Raw genomic sequence first — 20845 nt, forward strand, 5'->3', positions numbered from 1 at the left:
TATTTAAATATAGTTATCAAATTTTTTAAGTTCAAAAAGCCCAGGTTTAGAACCTTTGTTTATGACCATAAGATGCAAAGCAATGGCCAGGTACAGATTTACACCGGCAAGGGGAGTTTCCTTACTGAGAGTTCCATATAGCAATCAAAGCATAGGTCCATTTAAATACATGGGTGTATAGCTGATTTTTTTGTGTGTATACATATAGATAAATGGCAAATTATATGTGTGCATGTCCCTCACCATTCCCATCATTCATTCATTCACTTGCTTAATCTTGCAGCAATCCAATAACTCTCACATCCATCCCCTTTCATCTCTTCATGGCACAACCTCCCTAGTCCAGACCCTTCTGAAGGCTGTAATAGCCTCCTAAGTGATCTCCTTATATTTAGTCTACTGTCTCCAATCCATCCTCCACACACCTAGTAAATTGATAATCCTACCTCACAGGTCTGGGCATAGCATTCCTCAAGCTTCAGGAAGCCCCCATGGCCTTTAGGACGAAGTATGAACTCTTCTGTTTAGTATTTAAGGCCCATTACAATTCATATCCAGTGTACTTTTCTAGGCCAATTACACACTACTCCCCTACATGCACTCTATGTTCCAGCTAAAAAGACCTATTTGCTTTTTCCTATACATGATATTCCATCTCCCATTTCCATGACTTTTCTAAGCTGTTCTCATTACTTGGAATGCTCTCCTTCCTCATCTCTACCTCCTAGAATGTTTAGTTCTCTTCAAGGCTTAACTCAAATGCCACCGCTTTCAAAAGTCCCTTACTCTGATCCAACTATTCTGGAAAACAATTTGGAACCATGCCCAAAGGGCTATAAAACTGTGCATACCCTTTGATCTAGCAACATGACTACTAGGTCTATATCCCAAAGAGATCATAAAAAAGAGAAAAGGACCCATATGCACAAAAATATTTATAGCAGCTCTTTTTGTGGTGGCAAAGAATTAGAAATTGAGGGGATTCCTATCAATTGGGGAATGGCTGAACAAGTTGTGGTATATGAATGTAATGGAATACTATTGTTCCATAAAAAATGATGAGCAGGCAGATTTCAGAAAAACCTGGAAAGACTTACATGAACTGATGCTAAGTGAAGTGAGCAGAACCAGGAGAACGTTGTACACAGTAACAACAACACTGTGCTATGATCAACTTTGATAGACCTAGCTCTTCTCAGCAATACAATGATCTAAGACAATCCAAAAGACTCATGATGGAAAATGCTATCCACATTCAGAGAAAAAACTATGGAGTCTGAATACAGATCAAAGCATACTATTTTCTCTTTTTTTCTTTTTTTTTTTTTTGGAGGGTGGGAGATCTCTTTCTTGTGTTTTTTCCCCTTTTGTTGTGATTCTTCTTTCACAGCATGACTAATGTGGAAATATCCCTTCCCAGTCTTCTCCCCTTTTACCTCCCTCCACCATTTTCTGATGGGCCTACTTGCATTTCCTCACACATCACACTCCATCTCCTGACTGGCTCCAGGCAATAGTATCTGCCAAAAATCTTTTTTAACATATTTTATTTTTTTAAATATAGTTTTAATAATATCCTTTCCTGCCCACTGATGTTTCCAAGTCCATAGTGTAGATGAGGGGTTCTGAACCTTTTCAGTGTCATGGATCCTTTTGTCAGTCAGTCTGGTGAAGACTTTCTCAGAATCATGTTTTTTAAATGTATAAAATAAAATACATATAATATGATTGTACATGTACAGCCTATATCAGATTCCTTGCTGTCCAGAGGGGGGAGGGGAGAAAGGGAGAAAAAAAATTTGGAATTCAAAATCTTATAAAAGTGAATGTTGAAAACTATCTTTACATGGAATTGGAAAAAAAAATAAAATGAAAAAAACTTCAGTATTCTGAGCACCATATTTGCTTTGGCTCACCTAATTTCCTGTATCTGGAATTTCCTACCTCCTCCTCTTCACAGACTGAATGCCTACTCAACCTTTAAAACTCAGAACAATTGCCACCTTATCAACCACTACCCTCTCACTGATCTCAATAGACAATTTCCCCTAGATCTCACATATCCTTTTTGGTTTGCAATGTTATTCATTTCTTCTGCTCTAGAATTTGTTTAGTCATTTTTTACAGGTATTTGGAGGGGTTTGGGGCAATTCTATTCATTTCTTCAACAATCCTATTTAACAAACATTTACTAAGCACCTCCTATAGGCTCAGAGTTATTAACTGGTGATAGGAAGACCAAAAAAAAAATGTCCCTGCCTTTAAGAAGCTTTCATTTTATTAAGGAGTGCACTAAATACAAATGTACAGCCTTTATTAGTCAGGGTGCTGATAGGAAGTGTAGTTTTTCATAACTGAAAGGAGAAAATAAAGTATCATGGGAGGCAGAAGCTGTGGATCAGGAAAGCTTGGGAACTTTGGAGCCTGGGGGTAGACACAAACTAAATGATCAGAGAGCAGATTGCAATGGAAGGGTGCTGCTGCTGCTGCTGCTGCTGCTAGCCCAAACTAAATATAATCATGAAAAGTTGAAGTCTTGTCTGGTTGACCAACCCTCGTAAGGACCGAATTTGCTGCCGCTATACAACCTGGTGAGTTTATCTCTTTTCTTCCCCCTCCCCCCTTCACTGCTGCCTGATGAATTGATATCTCAGGAGTTTCATGCTCTCTCTAAATCATGTTTATTTGCTGTCTGTATTTTTGTATTTTGCTACAGATAAAGTAAACTATTTTTATTGCATTTTTGAGCAAGTGTTTGTTATAAATGAGTCAATCTCACTATGGAGAAGAACAAAGGTGTGAGCCTATGTTGAAGATCGTCTGTCTGTCTGTCCGTTTCTCTCTCTTTCTCTCTGTCTCTCTCTCTCTCTGTCTCTCTGTGTCTCTCTGTCTCTGTCTCCCGCATACAAAGAGGAATTTCATATAGAAGATCAAAAAGAAAACATGGCAAAGTAATGGGTGGGGGGGGAGGCACTATCACCTGGGTAGATCAGGATAAGCTTCTAATAGGACATGATACTTGAGCTTTGCTTTCAAGGAATCCAGGAATTCTAACAGTCAGAGATAAAAAAGAAAGTACATTCTAGGCATTTTAGAGGCAGTGTATACAAAGGCCCAAGACACGAGATGGAATGTACTTTGGCCATGGGGAACAGCTGCTAAATGTGAAATGCATCAAGAAGAAGAACATGAATAAGCCTGGAAAAGCAGGTAAGGAGTCCAATTGGGTAGGACTATAAAAACCAAACAGAGGAGTTTAAATTTTGTGATAGAGGCAAGCAGAGGAAATCCCTGGAGTTTCTTAAACTGGGTAGTGACATGGTCAGAACTGTGCTTTAGGAATGTCAAATTGCTGGCAGTATAGATAACCAACTAATATTGTGGTTAATTATCACTAGAGATTAAGTTCCAAGAGGGCAAAAACCTGTGTCATCTAAATCTTTGACTTGCCTCATCATATAACACAGAACTCTGCATAGTAGGTATGTAATATTTGTTAAATGAATATCGGTTTAACAGGCTTTACACAGTCATCCACAAAGTACTTTTATTAATAGTGCTCAATGGGATTTTTTTATGTTTGCTTTGATGATGTCCTAGGGTGGAGGGTTTAGAACTCATCTGGTTCAATCTCTTCATGTAAAAGATGAGAAAAATAAGGCCCAGGAATCCTGTGGTTTGTTTATGGTTATAGGAGTAGTAAATAGCAGAACCAGGATTCAAACCCAATTCTTCTGATTGCCAATCCAGGGCTATGTAACACAGATTGAGACCTCCCTTTATGAAGAGTTCTGTATCTACAGAAAGATAGCTCCATCAATCTATAGACTGTTCTCCCACTGATTGGCTATTATCTTCCATAATCCCTCCATGCCTTTATTTGTTGTTCAGTTATTTTTCATTTATCTCCGACTTTTCATCAACCTATTTGGGATTTCCTTGGCAAAGATGCTCGAGTGTTTATCATTTCCTTCTCCAGCTCATTTTTATAGATGAGGAACTGAGGCAAACAGAGTTAAGTGACTTCCCCAGAGTCACACAGCTAGTAAATTACTGAAACCAGATTTGAACTCAGGAAGATGAGACTTCCTGACTCCAGGCTCAGCACTCTATGCACTGCCACCTAGCTTCCCCATGTCTTTATTTAGCCATCTAAAAAATGAAGGCAATAATTTCTTATTCTACTTACTTTTAAAAGGTATATGATGAGGAAGCTAGACTAGATGTCTCCAAAGTTCCTTCTAGGTCTAAATCTATGATTCTATGATCCATTCAGTTTTTCTACTGTGGATAGTTAGGTCAAATACTTTTGAGTGATTATGCATCTCATTTAAGGGGTAGCATCCCATCGAGGATGGTAAACTGACCTTTGAACCAGAAAGATCTGGGTTTATGTTTCACCTTTGACATGGTTGTTTGACCATGGTGAAATCACTATGCTTGTTACAAGTTTCTAAGACTAAATGTGGTAAAGAAGGTGCCACCCTGTATTGTTATAAAGAGTTGTCTTTTTCTCATTTGGGAATTCCCCGTACCAATAAAACCATAGGTCTTGTCCCTGTCTCTTATAAATGTCTGAAGATGGTATATCACTACCTCTTTTAGCTCAAAGAAAAAGGTGTTGTAAAAATATTAATGGCACCATAAAAGTAAAGGAATGTCTGTGATCTGGGGTATATGTTAGCTGCAAAGCTCTTCATTAAGCTCCTATACATGTGCTCAGAAAAGTGTGTTGAATATATATAGCCTTTACCTTCTAGGACCTTAAAATCTAAGAAAGAAGATTGTGGAGGAGAGTGAAGGAGTTTATGAAGCAATATAGTATGCATTTATGCTCTAAAAATTAAACCTTCCTTTAGTTAAATTCTTGTTTGCAAATGACATTTTGTAGATTGCATCAAAGCCTCTAAATCTGCAAAGCCTCCTAAGTGACATTTATAAGAGACAGGGACCAGACCTATGGTTTTATTGGTACGGGGAATTCCCAAGTAAGAAAAAGACAACTCTTTATAACAATACAGGGTGGCACCTTCTTTACCACATTTAGTCTTAGAGACTTGTAAAAAGCATAGTGATTTCACCATGGTCAAACAACTAATGTCAAAGGTGAAACATAAACCCAGGTCTTTCTGGTTCAAAGGTCAGTTTACCATCCTCCATGGGATGCTACCCCTTAAATGAGATGCATAATCACTCAAAAGTATTTGACCTAACTATCCACAGTAGAAAAACTGAACGGATCATAGAATCATAGATTTAGACCTAGAAGGAACTTTGGAGACTTCTAGTCCAGCTTCCTCATCATATAGATGAGGAGACCAAGGCTGAGAGGTTGAGTGACTTGCCCAGGGTCACATAAGTAGCAAACATCTGAGACAGGATTTGAACCCAGGTTTTCCTTACTTCAAGTGTACCATCCAGACTAGAGATTGGCAAACCATAGTCCATGAGCTAAATTAAGCCTACTATCTGTTTCTGTAAGTCCCAAGAGCTAAGAATGACTCCATTTCAGACTATGATAGGCAGTAGATTGAACAACCCATAGAGTTTGTACATCACTGCACATAGACCTTGCAAATGGACGATGAAAAGAGAGAAAGCACTCGAATTAGTAGGGATCAGAAAAGACTTCTTGCCAAAGGTGGGTCTTTAGTTGAGACTTGAAGGAAGCCAGGAAAGCCAGGAGGCATAGATGAGGAGGGATAATGTTGCAGGATAGGAGACAGCTGACAAAAATGTTCAGTCAGGTGATGGAGTGTCTGGTATGAGGAACAACAAGGAGGCCTGTGCTACTGAATCACAGAGTACATTGAGAGGAATGAGGTGTAAGAAGACCAGAAGGGTAAGAAGGGGCCAAGGTAATAAGGGGCTATGAAAGTCAAACAGAATATCTTGTATTTTATCCTAGAGGTAATAGGGAGTCAATGGAATTTATTGAAAAGAGAGTGATATGGTCAGACTTGTGTTTTTGGAACATCCATGGGACAGCTGTGTGGAAGATGGATTGGAGTGGGGAGATACTTGAGGCAGAGATAGCAACCAGCTGGCTACTGCAATAGACCAGGTATAACATGATGAGGGCCTGTACCGGAGTTTCACTTTGTGAGTAGAAAGAAGGGGTCATTAACAAGAGATGTCATAACCAGAGAAATAACAAGATTTGACAACTAATTGGATATGGGGGAAGAGAAAGAATGCAGAGTCGAGAAAGATACTTCAGTCTTGAGTCTGGGCAACTGGGAGGGTGGTGGTAGTACCCTCAATAGTATTAGGGAAATTAAGAAGATGAAAGGGTTTGAGGGAATAATGAATTTAATTCAGTTCAATAATCATTTATTGAGGGCTAATTATATTCAAGGCTCTCAATTATTTCATTGTTTCCATTGATAAATTTAAAAATTTATTTGCCAGACAATTTGGCCTAGTGTCTAGTGGGCAGACTTTGAAATCAGAAAGACTCAGTTTAATTCTTGCTTCTGGTACATACTAGCCGTGCAAACACAAACTAGTCACTTAATCTCAGCACTCCAAACAATTCACTAAGAGTAGAAGTTAGAGCTCAAATTGCAAATTTGCATGATGAAGGGAGTTTTTGTACCTAGAGTTCTCCACATTGGTGAAATCAGTATGAAGCAAAAATTTTAAGGCTTGAGCACTTTGTTAAGTGCTTGAGGTACAAAGACAAAACAAAAAAAGTGTCTTCCCTCAGGGAGCTTATATTCTCCTAAAGGAACATAACAGGTATCTTAATAAATAGAGATTGAAGAGATTAAGAGTAAACAGAAAGTGAAGAGACAATACTAACAATTGAGAGAGATATGTCATGGAAGTTTAGGAGGTTAATAAACTATGAGACCAGGGTCCTTGAGAGTACCTCCACATGGATTTTGAGATTCCCTTATAATCTTAAGTATAAGAGCAGACATTGAATTAGATCAGGGACTCTTAACCATTTTTATGCCATGGACCTCTTTGGTAATCTGGTGGAGCCTATAGACCTCTTCTCAGAATAATGTTTTTATGCATAAAATAAAATATATAAGATTACAGAGGAAGTAGTTATTAAATTATAGGGAAATAGTTATTAAATATTTTTAAAACAAATTCATGGACATCAGACTAAGAACCCATGAATTACAAAATTCACCTAGGTACTGAATTTCATGAGAAAGGAGAAAGAGTAGCCAACATGTCACAAGAAATAAAAGAGCAGAAGCACCTTACACTGGGAAGGGTGGGCAGGGATGCAGTGTCTTCTGCGAAGGCCTAAGTTTCCACGAGTGAAAGAAGATGGAAAGAACGTGAAAAGAAAAAAAATTGGGGTGAATCAGCTGTCATCAAGGCAGAAGGCTTTTCTTCAATAATTTCCTCTGAGAAAAGAAGACTTGAGAAGGGAGGTGTTAAATTTGCTGCATTTCTTGTGGTTTCTGCCTAAGGAGATGATCTCACCAATTATTACCCAACCAAATCTACACCAACACTTCTGCTGAGACCTCTACAGAAAATTAATTGTCAGTCATGAGGTATATGGTTTGGAGCAACAAACTGGAATGCTGGTATCTGAGACCTCGAACCCCAGCTTTCCCACTTTGCCCTGTGGAATGTGGATAAAATTACTTAATAATAACTTGAGTAGTCTTTATAATTTTTATGACATGCTCAAAGTGGTTTACTTATATTTATCCATTAGTCTTGGCTATATCTCTGTGAGTTTTATAGTAGTCAAAGTTAATTATTCCCATTTTACAAGTAGGAAAACTGAAAGACTGAGAGGTTGTGACTTGCCTTAATTCAAGGGCATTGCTACTCAAACCAGAACATATCCCCTCGTCCCTGTGCTTTTTCCATTATACTTGACCACTCTCTTTTAATAGTTATGCTGATCTACCTCATAAAATTTTGTTATGCAATAACAACTAATAAAAATGACTGTGTGGTTTTATACAAGTTCATGATCATTATTATTATTACAGTAATCATAATTAGTCAGTGTCCTGGATAATTGAAATCTGCTGCTTGATAAGTACTACCTCAGTGGACAGCCAAGTCAAGTCAATTCAACAAATACTTATAAAATGCTTTCTATGTGCAAAGTTCTGTATTAAGCAAAGAATGAGAAACAAAGATGAAAAGACACAATATTCAAGGAGCTGTCAATCATATGCCTGTGTAGAGGAGAAAGAACAGAAGGGGAAAAGAAACATAAGTCCACAATAACTCCAGCGCAAGTTCCAAAAGGAGACATAGTTCTGTGGGAGATTCAGAGGGAGGAGAAAACATATCCAGCTAGGGATATCCAGAAAGTCTTTTTGAAGGAATCGGTTTCTGAACTGGATTGAGGAGGATAAAAATATTTTTGACAAGTGGAGATGGACAAAGAAGGTTATTCTAGAAAGAAGAAAAAGCATGAACAAAGGCACAGAGAAAGGAAAGCGTAGAGGTGTGTTCAGAAAACAATTAATGATATGGTTTGGCTGGACTAAATGATCAGAGAACCACAGATTTAGAACTGGAAGAGATTTTATAGATTACCGAGTCTATCTCCTTCATTTTACTAATGAGAAGATTAAGGCCCAGAGAAATTAAGTTACTGACCTGAAGTCATACGGGTAAGTAAGTGCTCCAGGATTTGAACTCTTGTTTTCTGACTCCAAATCCACAACTCTTTACACAAAATCAAGATTCTCTCTTGTAAAGGAAGCAGGGAGAAATTAGGTACAGAAAGATAAGATAGAATCATGTTGTAGAGAACCTCAAATGCTATACTAAGGAATTTAGCATTTAGAATTTGGACTCTTTGGTAGACAAATGTCAACTATAGAAGGTTTTTGAAGCAGGGGAGGATTATGATCAGAGATGTGCTCCAAACAACTCTAGTATTTATATGTATGATATATTGGAGAAGGGAGAGATTGGAAGCAGAGAAACACATCAGTAAGAAATTTCAATAATCCAGATAACAATAATAATTGGTCCAGACCTGTGATGTCATCAATGTTGAAAGTTCTCAGTGATGAAACATCCTCTACTGAGGAAAACTGTCAACTTTTCTGCAACTTAGAGTTTTAGTTTAGATACAGGGGTGGGGAACCTGCCTACAGGGACACATGTGGCCTCAAGGCTGCAGGTTCCCTTCCCCCGGTAGGGAATGATTTCAGGGTACTGAAGAATTAAGGGTCCTACCTAGGATCACACAGCTATAGGTATCAGAGGAAGGACTTCAACCCAGGTCCTTCTGACTCCAAGGACAGCTTTCTATCTACTATACCACACTGCTAATTATTTGTAGTAGTAGTAGTGGTAGTTGTAGTAACAGCAGCAGCAACAGCAGTAGTAGTATGAATAATAATAAATTACTGTTTTGTTAATGATAAAATAATAACTAATTAGTGACAAAATCATTTTATATGCATTAGATCTTTTGACTTTTCACAATATCCCTTTGAGGTGGATTCTACAGGTTTAACTTTCTCCATTTTACAGATGAGGAAAGTGAGATTCAAAAAAGTTAAATGACTTCAACAAAATCATGCAACTAGTAAGTGGCACAGTAGCATGATAGTAATCAGAGGTTTAAATGAAGATGATGACAGTAGGAAGGTGAAGGAGAAAACAAAGATGAATGACATCGTGGAACTAGGTCTACTAGATTGGCAACTGATTGGATATAGCAAAGCAATGTCTAAGGAGAAAAAGAAACAAAAGTGATGCCAAGATTCCAAGACTGTCTTTGAAAACAGTGGTGCAATTAATAGAAATAAAGGAATCAAGATTAGTTATGTTTGGGAAGAGGCTGGTGAGTTTGGGGATGTGTTGAGTTTGTGGTATTTATGGAATGTTCAGGTAGAGTTGTCCAACAAGTTGTTGGAAATGTAGGCTAGAATCTGAGAAGGAAATTAGGGCTATATTAGAGAAATAAGGATAGAGTTATGATAGTGGAAATTGTGGGGCTGGATAAAATTATGCCATAGAGAGAGAGAAAAGAGAAGGTCATAGACCTTGGAAATGAGTATATTCGGGATTGAAGAAGAGCCTATGAACACAAAAAAAGAAACACAAACTCATATTGCTATAATATACTACAAAATGCCTCCCTCAACAACAGCCACGTGAGGTGGATAGTGCTAGTACAATTATCCATATTTTACATGTAGAGAGTTAATCAGGGATGTTTAATAGTCAACTTGAGAAGCTTAGAAACCTAGAAGCAATTGTTTAGTACTTTGATTCTGGCTTCTTACTGAGGTGTAGATAGGCCCATTGAAAAACTCATTGAAAGAATTTACCAGGTCATGCCCAGTAATACCTCACTAAATAGGAGGATATATTCTTCTGTTTTATCTACTGGAATGAGTTGATTAATTCAAGAATGAGAGGTTAAGTGATTCACAACCCATTGTCACACAGCTTGTAAGTGTCAGAGACAGGATCTGAACACAGGTCTTCATGATACTAAGTCCTTGTCTTTACCTGATTGGATCATATGACCAAACATCAATCTTGAGATGGATGTGTCCAGGCTTAGCAGTGACCTTGTGAATTCAAGAGGCCCAGAGGTTTTATTATCTCCCCTGTTATCGCATCCCAAGGTTCTCTGGGACTCACCTTCTGGCCTGCTTCTATACTCTACAGATCTCTGGTGCTGTCACATAACCTACTAAGGCAGGACACCTAGACCATGCCATCTTCCCTTCTGCTACATTCTTAGACTTTCTAGGATTCTCTTGTTGTCCCACAATTGAATTTTATTGTATGTGTTGTCCCTATCAAATAGAATAGGAGAACCTTGAGAAAAAGATTGTCTTGATTTTTCTATTTAATATAAAATTTAGTTTTTAGTATTTAGTATTTGATAATTTGATAATTTAGTAATTAGTTTGGTGCATGGCAGACAGTAAGCACTTAACAAAAAAAATTTTTTTTTCATTCAAGTTCAACAGTTTTTCCACTCTGCCACACTATCTCTAGGAATAGAATCACAGAAGAGAAAAGTTAAGAAAAGAGAATGTGGTCAAGTGTCAAACACTACAGAACACTCAAAAGGCCAAATACTGAGAAAAAACCATTGACTATGGCAAATAGGAAGTCATTGGAGCCAAATAAGGAAACAACTTTTAGTGGTGTGATGAGTAGAGAGAATAAAAGTGCAAGGGACAAAAGATTAGGGAGAAAGCAGATGAAGAGGAAATGGGACACAGTGTAATTTTCAAGAAATTTAGCATTAAAAAGAAGGAAACTTTCTAGAAGATATAAAGAAGAGTTCAAAGAGAGGACAAGGGAAAGGAGCTAAAGCCCTCTATGATCTGTCTTCAAATGACTTCCCCAGATTTCTTTCACATTGTTCTCCTTCAGTTATTGCATGTCCCAATCAAACTGGACAATTTAGACCTTCCCCAAATTTAGGCTTCAGTCTCCCACACAGTCTATTTTCCAAGTCTGGACATACACTCTCTCTTTATCTCTATCTGCTAAAATTTTTCTCTGTTTTCCAGGCTCTGTTCTGAGGCTTTTCCTGATATCAAAGTTTTCTCTTCCTCCTCAAATTTTCCTAGAATAAGAGTTCTTAGTTTTTGTTGGTTTTTTTTTTTTTTTTTTACTGTATCAAGGACTCCTTTAGCAGTCTGGTGAAACCTATGGAACCTTTCTCAGAATAATGTGTTTTTAATGCATAGAATAAAATACAAGAATTACAAAGGAAACTAATTATGTTGAATTATAGTTATCAAAAAAATTTAAACATCAATATTACAATGATAATTTTTCTTGCTTTTTTGTAACATGGCTAATATGGAAATATGTTTTGCATGACTTCAAATATATAATTGATATCATATTGCTTGCCTTCTCAGAGAGTGAGGGAAGGGTTGTAAGTAGGAAGATAATTTGGAACTCAAAATTTTAAAAAAATGCTAAAAATAAATAAATAATAATTTTTAAAAATAATTTAAGTATATGAACTCTAAGTTAAAAATCCCATCCTGTATAATTTTGTTCAGATTCTCTCCTTTGCCTGCTTCTATGTAGTTACCTGTGCCCACATTGTATCACCCCAATAGATTATGATCCCTTCGAGGGTAAATGGAGTCATTTTTCACTTTTGTATCCTCAAGGTTAGCATTGTACCTTGGCCATAGTAGGCCCTTCATGAAGGTTTGTTGCACTGGATTCCTCAGAGACAAAAGCGAAGTAAGGAGCTCTGGACTCAAAGTTAAGATCTAAGTGTGAGTGGTACCTCTACCACTCAGTAACTGCATGGCCATGGACAAGTCACTTAACCTTTCAGGGCTTCTGGTCCCTCATTTGTAAAATGAGGGGCATAAAATTAGAAGGACTCTCCAGTCTCTTCCAAACCTAACATTCTGTAATACTGCAAGAAGTTCTATATATTCATTTCTACAACTGATATCTACCACATGACTTATTCACTCAATCACATGACTGAATGCAAATGACCTAATCTTTAGGTACATCAGTCTCTTAATCTATAAAATGGAGACAATAATTCCTGCTATTTGCCTTCTTCAGATGTCTATTGTCAAAATTATCTACTAACCATAATAAAACCTTTTGGGAGTATAAATGCCATAGAATTACTTACTGACAAAATCAAGAAAAAATAGTAATCAGTGAGATGAGACATCTTAATCAGTCAAAGAGAAAAGACTTATGGTCAGACAACTTGACTGGGAGTCAGGAAGCATAGATACCAGCCTTAGTTCTGCTGCTAAATGTTTATCTTTAGATAACATACTTAACATCACCATAATCTTGGTTTCTACATTTCCAAAAAAGAAATAAAAATATCTGCCTGCTTGAGAGAGAATGTACATAATGAAATCTTATGCTCCTTTGAACTCCTTGAAGAGTGATATTATATAAGCTAATTATTATTTAACATTGTAAAAACCTCAGAAGTTGTACAACAACACAGAGAATGTATGCTGTACAGAAATGTAACTAGGTTTCTGAAGCCTGGACAAATTGAGTTGTTGGAGCACTCTGGAAGTGGGTATATAAGGGGTATTCTTGAGCCAGCACATAACAATGCACCAGAGCTGATTATTCATTGTTCAGTTGAATATTTACTCCTCACAAACTGGCAAATGCTGTAAATCAGAGCTTGATTTATTTTGTTGATTGTCCAGGCTTAAGAAAGCAGGGGAGAAAATGTTAATGCAGACTAAACAAAAGTGTTTTCTGCAATTTTTTTTTTCATAGAGCCTATTGTTAAATATTTACCAACATGCTCCTGGTCCAGTTACCCTATGAATGCAGTAGTTAGGCATCTATCACAAGCCAATGCCACATGGAAGATGGCTCTTGACTCCCTAGTAACTGGGAGAAGACAAGAAGAGGAAAGCAGTGGATGAAAGGGGTACCATAGTAGTGTGGTGACCTGGAAACTGGTCAAAGGAGTGGAGGTGGCATTACACAATACAGGACTGGTAAAGGACTTTCAATGCTCAGGGGCAACAGACTTCCAGTTCATAAAGAGGAAGCATGTTTCTGGATTCAGCTATCCTCAGTGACCTAGGGCAAAATCCTGATTACACACAGACACACAGACACACACATAGACACACACACACACACACACACACACACACACACCCCTAGTTTTTTGCTGCTGTATCCTCAGAGAATTTTTAACAAATAGAATTTGACATGCTGCAGTGCTACAGTAGCTTTATTTCTCATTCTCAACATCTACAGTATCATAACTTTCTAACTGAACTAAGTCAAAGATGAACAAGTCACACCTGAACTTCTCAGAATACTTTCACACCTCTAAACAATTCTCTCATGAGAATGAGGGAGGCACAGTGGAAAGAGAGACAGATCAGAAGGTCAGAAGATCTAGATTCAAATCTTGGCTCTGACACTTCCTACCTTTGTGACCTTGAACAAACCATTTCACCTCAAAGCCTCAGTTTCCATATTTGCATGATGGATTAAATGGCCTCTGGGGTCCCTGTCAGCTCTAATTTTTATGGTTTTGTGAGTATGTATTGCCTAAGTATGGAATAGTCTAAGAAGCTATATGGAAAGTATAACATGAGAAACTTCCCAAACTTTTATCTTCAACTAAGTCAAAGCTAACACAACTAGAACTTTAGTTCAACCAAATTTCTTACTTCCGTTGGGCTGGGCAACAGATCCTCCAGGGGGAAGGAGAGAAGAGAAAGAAACAAGCATTTAATAAGTGCCTATTCTGTGCCAGATACTGCACTAAGCATTTTACAAATATCATCTCATGTGATCCAGGGGGTTAGAACCGTCTTTAATTAGTGTCACTGTTGAAGCATAAAACATGATTATGGGGAATGAGGAGTCCTTGTTTGAAAACAAGTGCCTCTGCCTGGCATAGGCACTTGCAAGAGCTAAGCAGCAGTGATCGTATTATGTTAGAGTGCCAACCTCTCCTCCCCAAACATAGATGCTTTCATTGAGAGGTGGATTTAGTCTTTTTCCTGTTCCTCAATATTTAGAACAAAAGCGTTTCTTTCAGCATTGTAAATTTCACACCCGGCCCATTGAAATGGGATAGTAATCAATGACACATTACTAAAATGCTCTAATATGAGAGAGGTATGTCTGCTTACACAAAATTATATTCATGTTTCTTCCAACTCCCCAGAGATTCTCTCTGCCAGGAGGCAATGGAGTAACATTACTTCCATGAGCTCAACCATCTTCTTTAAGGAAAAATCTTAAGCAATCAAAAAATCCTTTCAAAAGACAATATTAAAATATAGATTTGAATCTAAAAAATCAAAATCTAAATCTAAAAACCTAAAAATCTAAAAAATTCTAAAAGCAGAAGCTTTTTTATAAAGTAGGAGATGAGAAATATAGATTATGTTAGTTGGAATTGGTAGGGACACAAAAATATTCTTTAAAGAATTTGTTGGGCCTCCTTTTTAAGTATATAAAGAAATAAAATATAAAATAATATAAAGACAAATAAAAGAATTTTTTCTAGATTAAAAAGTGGTCAAGAAAGTTTACTCAGTAGAACTTAAATAATGATGTGCTATATATTCCTTTTGGTTTGGCTGGTTTGCCTTCCTTCTTAAGATTATTATTTCTGTCTTCAATTTCTATTGGTTCTTTTTTTCTATTGGAATAATAACAGCTTATTATCATGTGGTGTTTTAAAATTTGTGAAGTGCTTTACATATATTATTTCTTTTGCTTGTCACAACCCTCTGAGGTAGGTGATATTATTATCCTCATTTTATAGATGGGGAAACTAAGATCAAAAGAGACCCAGAATCAGTTAAGAAATGGCTAAAGCAGGATTTGAACTCAGATCTTCCTGACTCAAAGTGTAACATCATGCTCAGGCTGCTGTTTCCTAGCTGCTTAGAATCATGCAATTGTAACAAATGTCAGAGGAATGCTGAGATAAGAAAATGATAAAGTCAGTATATTTATATTAAATGTAAAATAATAGATGAATAGTAGGTGAAGTAGATATTTTATGTGTGTATAATACATATTGAAACAAATTTTTAGAAGACTTGATGAGGCCACTAAAATATATACTTCCAAAGTCATTGTTTGTGACTTTGCCTAGAAAGTTCACCCAGTCACTGACTTAAATTATCTTCATTTACACGAAAAAATTAGTTATAAGCAAATTGAAGAATAAGTGATAAGGAAACAAATGAATGCATATTTACTACCAAGGGTTTGTTTTTTCTTTAAATTTTGGAAGGAGGTAGGGAACAGAAAAAGGAAAAAAAATCTTATTAATTGAAAAGTAAAATAAAATGGAAACAAAAGAATATAAAGTAGCAAGAAATTTGCTGCCAATCAAAACTGTAACTAATACAGGGCTGTTGGGACTTTGTACAGAGTATCAATGTGGAGGGGTTCTTGCTCCTACCTATGGTTTTTTAAATATTTTATTTTTCCCCAATTACATGTAAAAACAATTTTAACATTCCTTTTTTTTTTAATTTTGACTTCCAAATTCTCTTCCCTTTTCTTCCCATCCCCCCTCATTGAGAAGGCAAGCAATTTGAGAGGAGTTATACATATTCAGTCATACAAAACATTATTCCATGTTAGTCATGTTGTAAAAGAAAACACAGACAAAAAAAAAACCACAAGAAAAATAAAGAAATTAAAGAAAAAGTATGCTATGACCTGCATTCAGACCCCATCAGTTCTTTTCCTGGAGGTGGATGACATTTATCATCATAAGTCCTTCTGAATTGTCTTAGATCATTGTATTGCTAAGAATAGCTAAGTCATTCACAACTGGCAACAATATTGTTGTTATTGTGTAGAATGTTCTTCTGGTTCTGCTCATTTTAGTCTGCATCAGTTCACATAAGTCTTTCCAGGTTTTTCTGAGAGCATCCTGCTTATCATTTTCTATAGTACAATAGTATTCCATCACAATCATATACCACAACTTGTTCAACCACTCCCCAATTGATGGGCATCCCCTCAGTTTCCAGTTCTTTGCCATCACTAAAAGAGTCGCTATACATATTTGTGTACATGTACTCCCTATGGTTTTGACACTTTCTCCTCAAGGTCAGTGGCCCTAGGTAGCTATAGGAGTATCTTGAGGTAGAAAGCTTCATCATGGAAAAAAAAAGCATTCACCCCATTCTGATGCCCAGCTCTCTGGATGCAGTGGGGATTGACTACCCTCATGTTGCCTCACCTAGGGATCTGCTTTTGGTACACTAGGGGTTGGGGGCCCGGGACTAAAATAATGGTGACTTGCATTTACCTTGGAACATCTTAAGCCTTTGCCCCCCATCCCAATCCTTTGTCTGATATGACTGCTCCTCACCTGTGCTACCTGTGCTGGGGTCCCCTACTATCAGGGATGCCTGAGAATATTAGTAATGGAGGTCCACTGAGAATCCCAGAGTTTCTGTCTCTCAACCCTTCCCACCATTGAATTTTTTTCCAGGTGTTGGAATACCACTTTTATGTTCTATTAAAATCAAAACAAAATTATAGGAGCCCACCCACATCCCAGCTCTGATAACTCCTCATCTCCTCTCCAATTATACATCACTTCATTTCATTAATTTGTATTTATCTATAAATTTCTTTGCGAGTACATTTTTACCTGTTCTATGTAAGTGTGTGTTTTCCCTCTCTCCTCAATCACAGCTAAATTTCTCAAGTCTGATGTCTGTGACGACTCTAAAATGTGTTGGTTCCCAACCTGTGTCTAATTGCACAGGACTAGGACTCTGGTTGTCAGTGTCCTTTGGACAAGGAGTCACTCCTGGGGGTGTCATCTTTAGTTTTGTTTCTCTCTTTTTTGGTGAGGCAATCGGGGTTAAGTGACTTGCCCAAGGTCACACAGCTAGTACGCGTCAAGTGTTTGGTTTGAGGTCAGATTTGAACTCAGGTCCTCCTGACTTCAGGGCCGGTGCTCTATCCACTGCATCATCTAACTGCCCCTTTTTGACTTTGTTTCTTTCATGCAGGTTACTGTATCCAAGTTTTCCTGGCAAACAAATGACCTTTTAGCAGGTACATTAGATTACTCCTCCTGGTTTCACTCAAACTCCCTAAATTGGTCTTACAGCCTCTCTTTAGCTTCTTGTCCCTTTTAAAATCATCCTTTACTTTATAATTAGCATGACTATAAGTGCTGTTGCCTCTAGGAGTACTGTGCTCTCACTCAGAAGAGAAGGTTATCAAGAAGAGAAGGATGAGAGCAGAGGCAGTGTCTCCTATTAAGATTTGATTGTGTTGGTGTAAATAAGACAAAGGGTGGCCTTTTTAAAAACTGATCTATTTTAATTTAATAGTTGTAAAAGCTCCACCCTCCATCCACCTCGATTTCCTTTTCACTAAGCCCTATCCATTTTGAAATGCCTTAAACTCTTCCATGTAAATCTATTTACATGTAACTCTGTATTCAAATCTGTTGAGGCCTTTTCTTTCATTCATCTCTAGTTGGTTAATTATGAGTTAACATGATCTTCTCAGAATAACCTCCTACCCTTCTCAAACCCACCCTGGCTATATAGTTCATAAGATCATAAGTTTAAAACTAAAAGGGACCTTAGAAGATATTCCCTCACTTTATAGGTAAGGAACCCAGAAAGGTGAAAGGATATACCCAAGATTATCCAGGTAGCAAATGGCAGAGTCAGGATTTGAACACAGGTCCTCTGACTAAATCCAGCACTTTCTACCCCTTTATGTTGTCTTCCTTTATCTCCTGCTCTGCTGCCTATGTGCAAACTTTCTCAACTTTTATGGTTTAATAATGCATTTATTTATTTGCCTCCCTATGCTCAGGGTGGGAAATGGACTAAAATAAAAGTTTAAGGGAAATGACATAATTTGTAATATTCACTTTGTCTCAATACCTGCTTCAACTCCACTCTCATCCCCCCAGCATTTTATCTACCTGTTGTCTTCTATCTTGCCACAGATACCTTGAAGATTTTTTCTTGTATAATTTCCTGTTGGTAGTATTACTTCATGAATCTTGAAAACTGCCTTTAACTCCTTCTCACTTATTCCCTCCCTAATATCTATCACACTGACTTGTGAATTCATCCATACTTCTATGCTTCAAGGCATTCCAAATCTGTATTTATTGTTTCATTTCTTGAAAGGTATATTTATTTTATTCTGCATGTGGATGCTCCTCTGAGAACAGGAAAATTAGGGTCTCTATTCATTCCAGTCTTCACCTTCTTCCACCCACTCCACCTCTACCTTTCCAGCCTTTCATTCAGAGTCAAATAGTTCATTCTTCAGATATGGTGTGGGCAAGATATGGTGTTAGTTTTGAAATAGAGACTTTCTCAACTGCTCAAGTCCAACAATCTGATCTTTGAAGATAAGGAGGACAGAGGGAGGAGTGCAAAAGTCATAGGTTAAAAGGAACAATCCAGACTTCTAAGATAACAATGGGTAGGGAGCCTTGAAAAATCTGATTAAAATTGAAATCAACTTGGAGACGCTAAGAGGAGTATGCCTTCTGAAATCCCTTCCAGCTCAAAATCTTTTATCATATGCTATATATTGGGAGAAGAAAACACCAAATGCTATGAGAATTTTACTAACAGGTAAGTAGATGTCTAAATTATATATACATACATTTTTATTATTAATATTAAGAAATGGAAAGTGAAGGAGTGCTGGGGGGAATGAAGGCATATGCTTATTTTTCTAATTTTAATTTTCCCCCTTTTTTTTCCCCTTCAGCAAATGAGCTTAGTACAATGGAAAAAGCATTGGTTCAGGAGTCTGAGTACCTGGGTTCAAATCATATCTCTGACACTACCTGTGTGACATTTAGGATGTCACTTCAGTTTTCCAAGTCTTAGTTTTCTCACCTGTAAAATAAAGAGGTTGGAAAACATGGCCTCTCACATCTCTTTCACTACTAAATCTATTGTATGACTTCTATGGAGCAGTGGACTTACCTTCCTAGAAAAAGCAGTTGACCAAACTCTCAACAAATGTAACTCAGGGGAAACAAATGTTTAACCTGAAGATGCTAGTTACTTTCAGAAAGTAAAATACCACACTCAAACCTTATTAAGATTTTTTACTTGGGGAGGTGGGGTACAAGGAAACAAATCACTGTCTCATCAGTCTTTGAGGATTTTAAAGTCAAAAAGGACCTAAGCCACAACAGTTCATTAGATTGAGTCTATGAATCATTTCTAGTGAATTTGTTTGGATTCATTAGTGGATTTCCAGTGATTCCAGTCATCAAGATAAATTAACCTCATCTCCAATCAATCAATATACATTTATTAAGCACCTACTATATTGCCAGGTTCTGTGTTAGGTACTAGGAATACAAATACAAAAGTGAGACTGTATCTGGCATCAAGGAGTTTACATTCTGATATGTTTTCTTTTAAAATTTCTAAAATGCACATTATTTATGCTACAATAGTATAAACATTATGAATAAAAATAACCTCACTAATACACTTATTTTATGTAATTTCTCACATATACACTTGGAAATAAAAGGTACTTCAGTTGTTTTTTAAAGCAGCAAGATAAAATAATTTTCTACTGTGAAATAAGCAATAGCCATCCTTCCCACTACACAACTATCATTTGTAACCATTCAAATGACTTTCCAAAGCTTATATGTTAATGGTCCCTGGGAAAAAATAATTTACCATCTGAAAAGAAAGATTCCAATCACAGAAATCTCATTTTTGACATGATTTCAAGGGAAATTTTGAAAAATATTTTCTCTAATACTCATACTGTCTAGTGTGATAGGCATCTCTGTGGCATCATTTATCTTGTTTAAAACTAGAAATAACCTAAAGTCCAAGAAGCTAAGAGTCATTTTACTTACCGGTACATCTTTGGTAAGCAATGCAGAGGCCCAGAGGAGTGCCCAAAAACTACAAACAGGTCTTTGCATCCCAGGCTATATCAACAGCTTTGTGAGCTAAATGAAGTTGAGGAAAGAAGTCACTAACAATTTAAATGGAACTAGTCTGACTGGTCTTGGCTAAGGTGGTAGTGATTGGCTGTGTGACTGATTAGTGAGACAGATTAAGGAATGAGAGAGTATATGTCATTTTGTAAGAACTCTCTAGAAGTGAACAGTTAAAGTAAAAAACTCCCTGAATAAAAAACAGGAAAACCCATAAGTTTGGGGGACATTATGGAGATTTCACGTGACCCAATCATTTTGACAGTACAGAAACTGAAACCCAGAGAGGTGACTTGCTCAAGGTCACACAAGCTAATGCTGCTTCTTCAACTGGTGTTGTGGATTCAATAATGACCCCTTTGCATGGATATTTCCTATTCCGTGTTATCTTTTAAAAATGTATTGAGAGTAAGAAAAACATGAATACCT

General features: G+C 37.1%; 1 protein-coding gene across 1 annotated transcript in view; it reads right to left on the reverse strand.

Moving 5' to 3' along the window:
- Positions 1-20427, reverse strand: part of LOC114023418 (transmembrane protease serine 11E-like) — a 62802-nt gene extending 42375 nt beyond the window's left edge. The window contains exon 1 of the mRNA XM_027836036.1: positions 20333-20427. Coding sequence (XP_027691837.1) covers positions 20333-20340 — 8 coding nt within the window. The 5' untranslated portion in view covers positions 20341-20427. The remainder of the gene's footprint in view (positions 1-20332) is intronic.
- Between the last annotated feature and the right edge of the window lie 418 nt (positions 20428-20845).

The sequence above is a fragment of the Vombatus ursinus genome, unplaced genomic scaffold, assembly GCF_900497805.2.
Source record: "Vombatus ursinus unplaced genomic scaffold, bare-nosed wombat genome assembly UNPS02014818.1, whole genome shotgun sequence".
Classification (NCBI taxonomy): Eukaryota; Metazoa; Chordata; class Mammalia; order Diprotodontia; family Vombatidae; genus Vombatus; species Vombatus ursinus.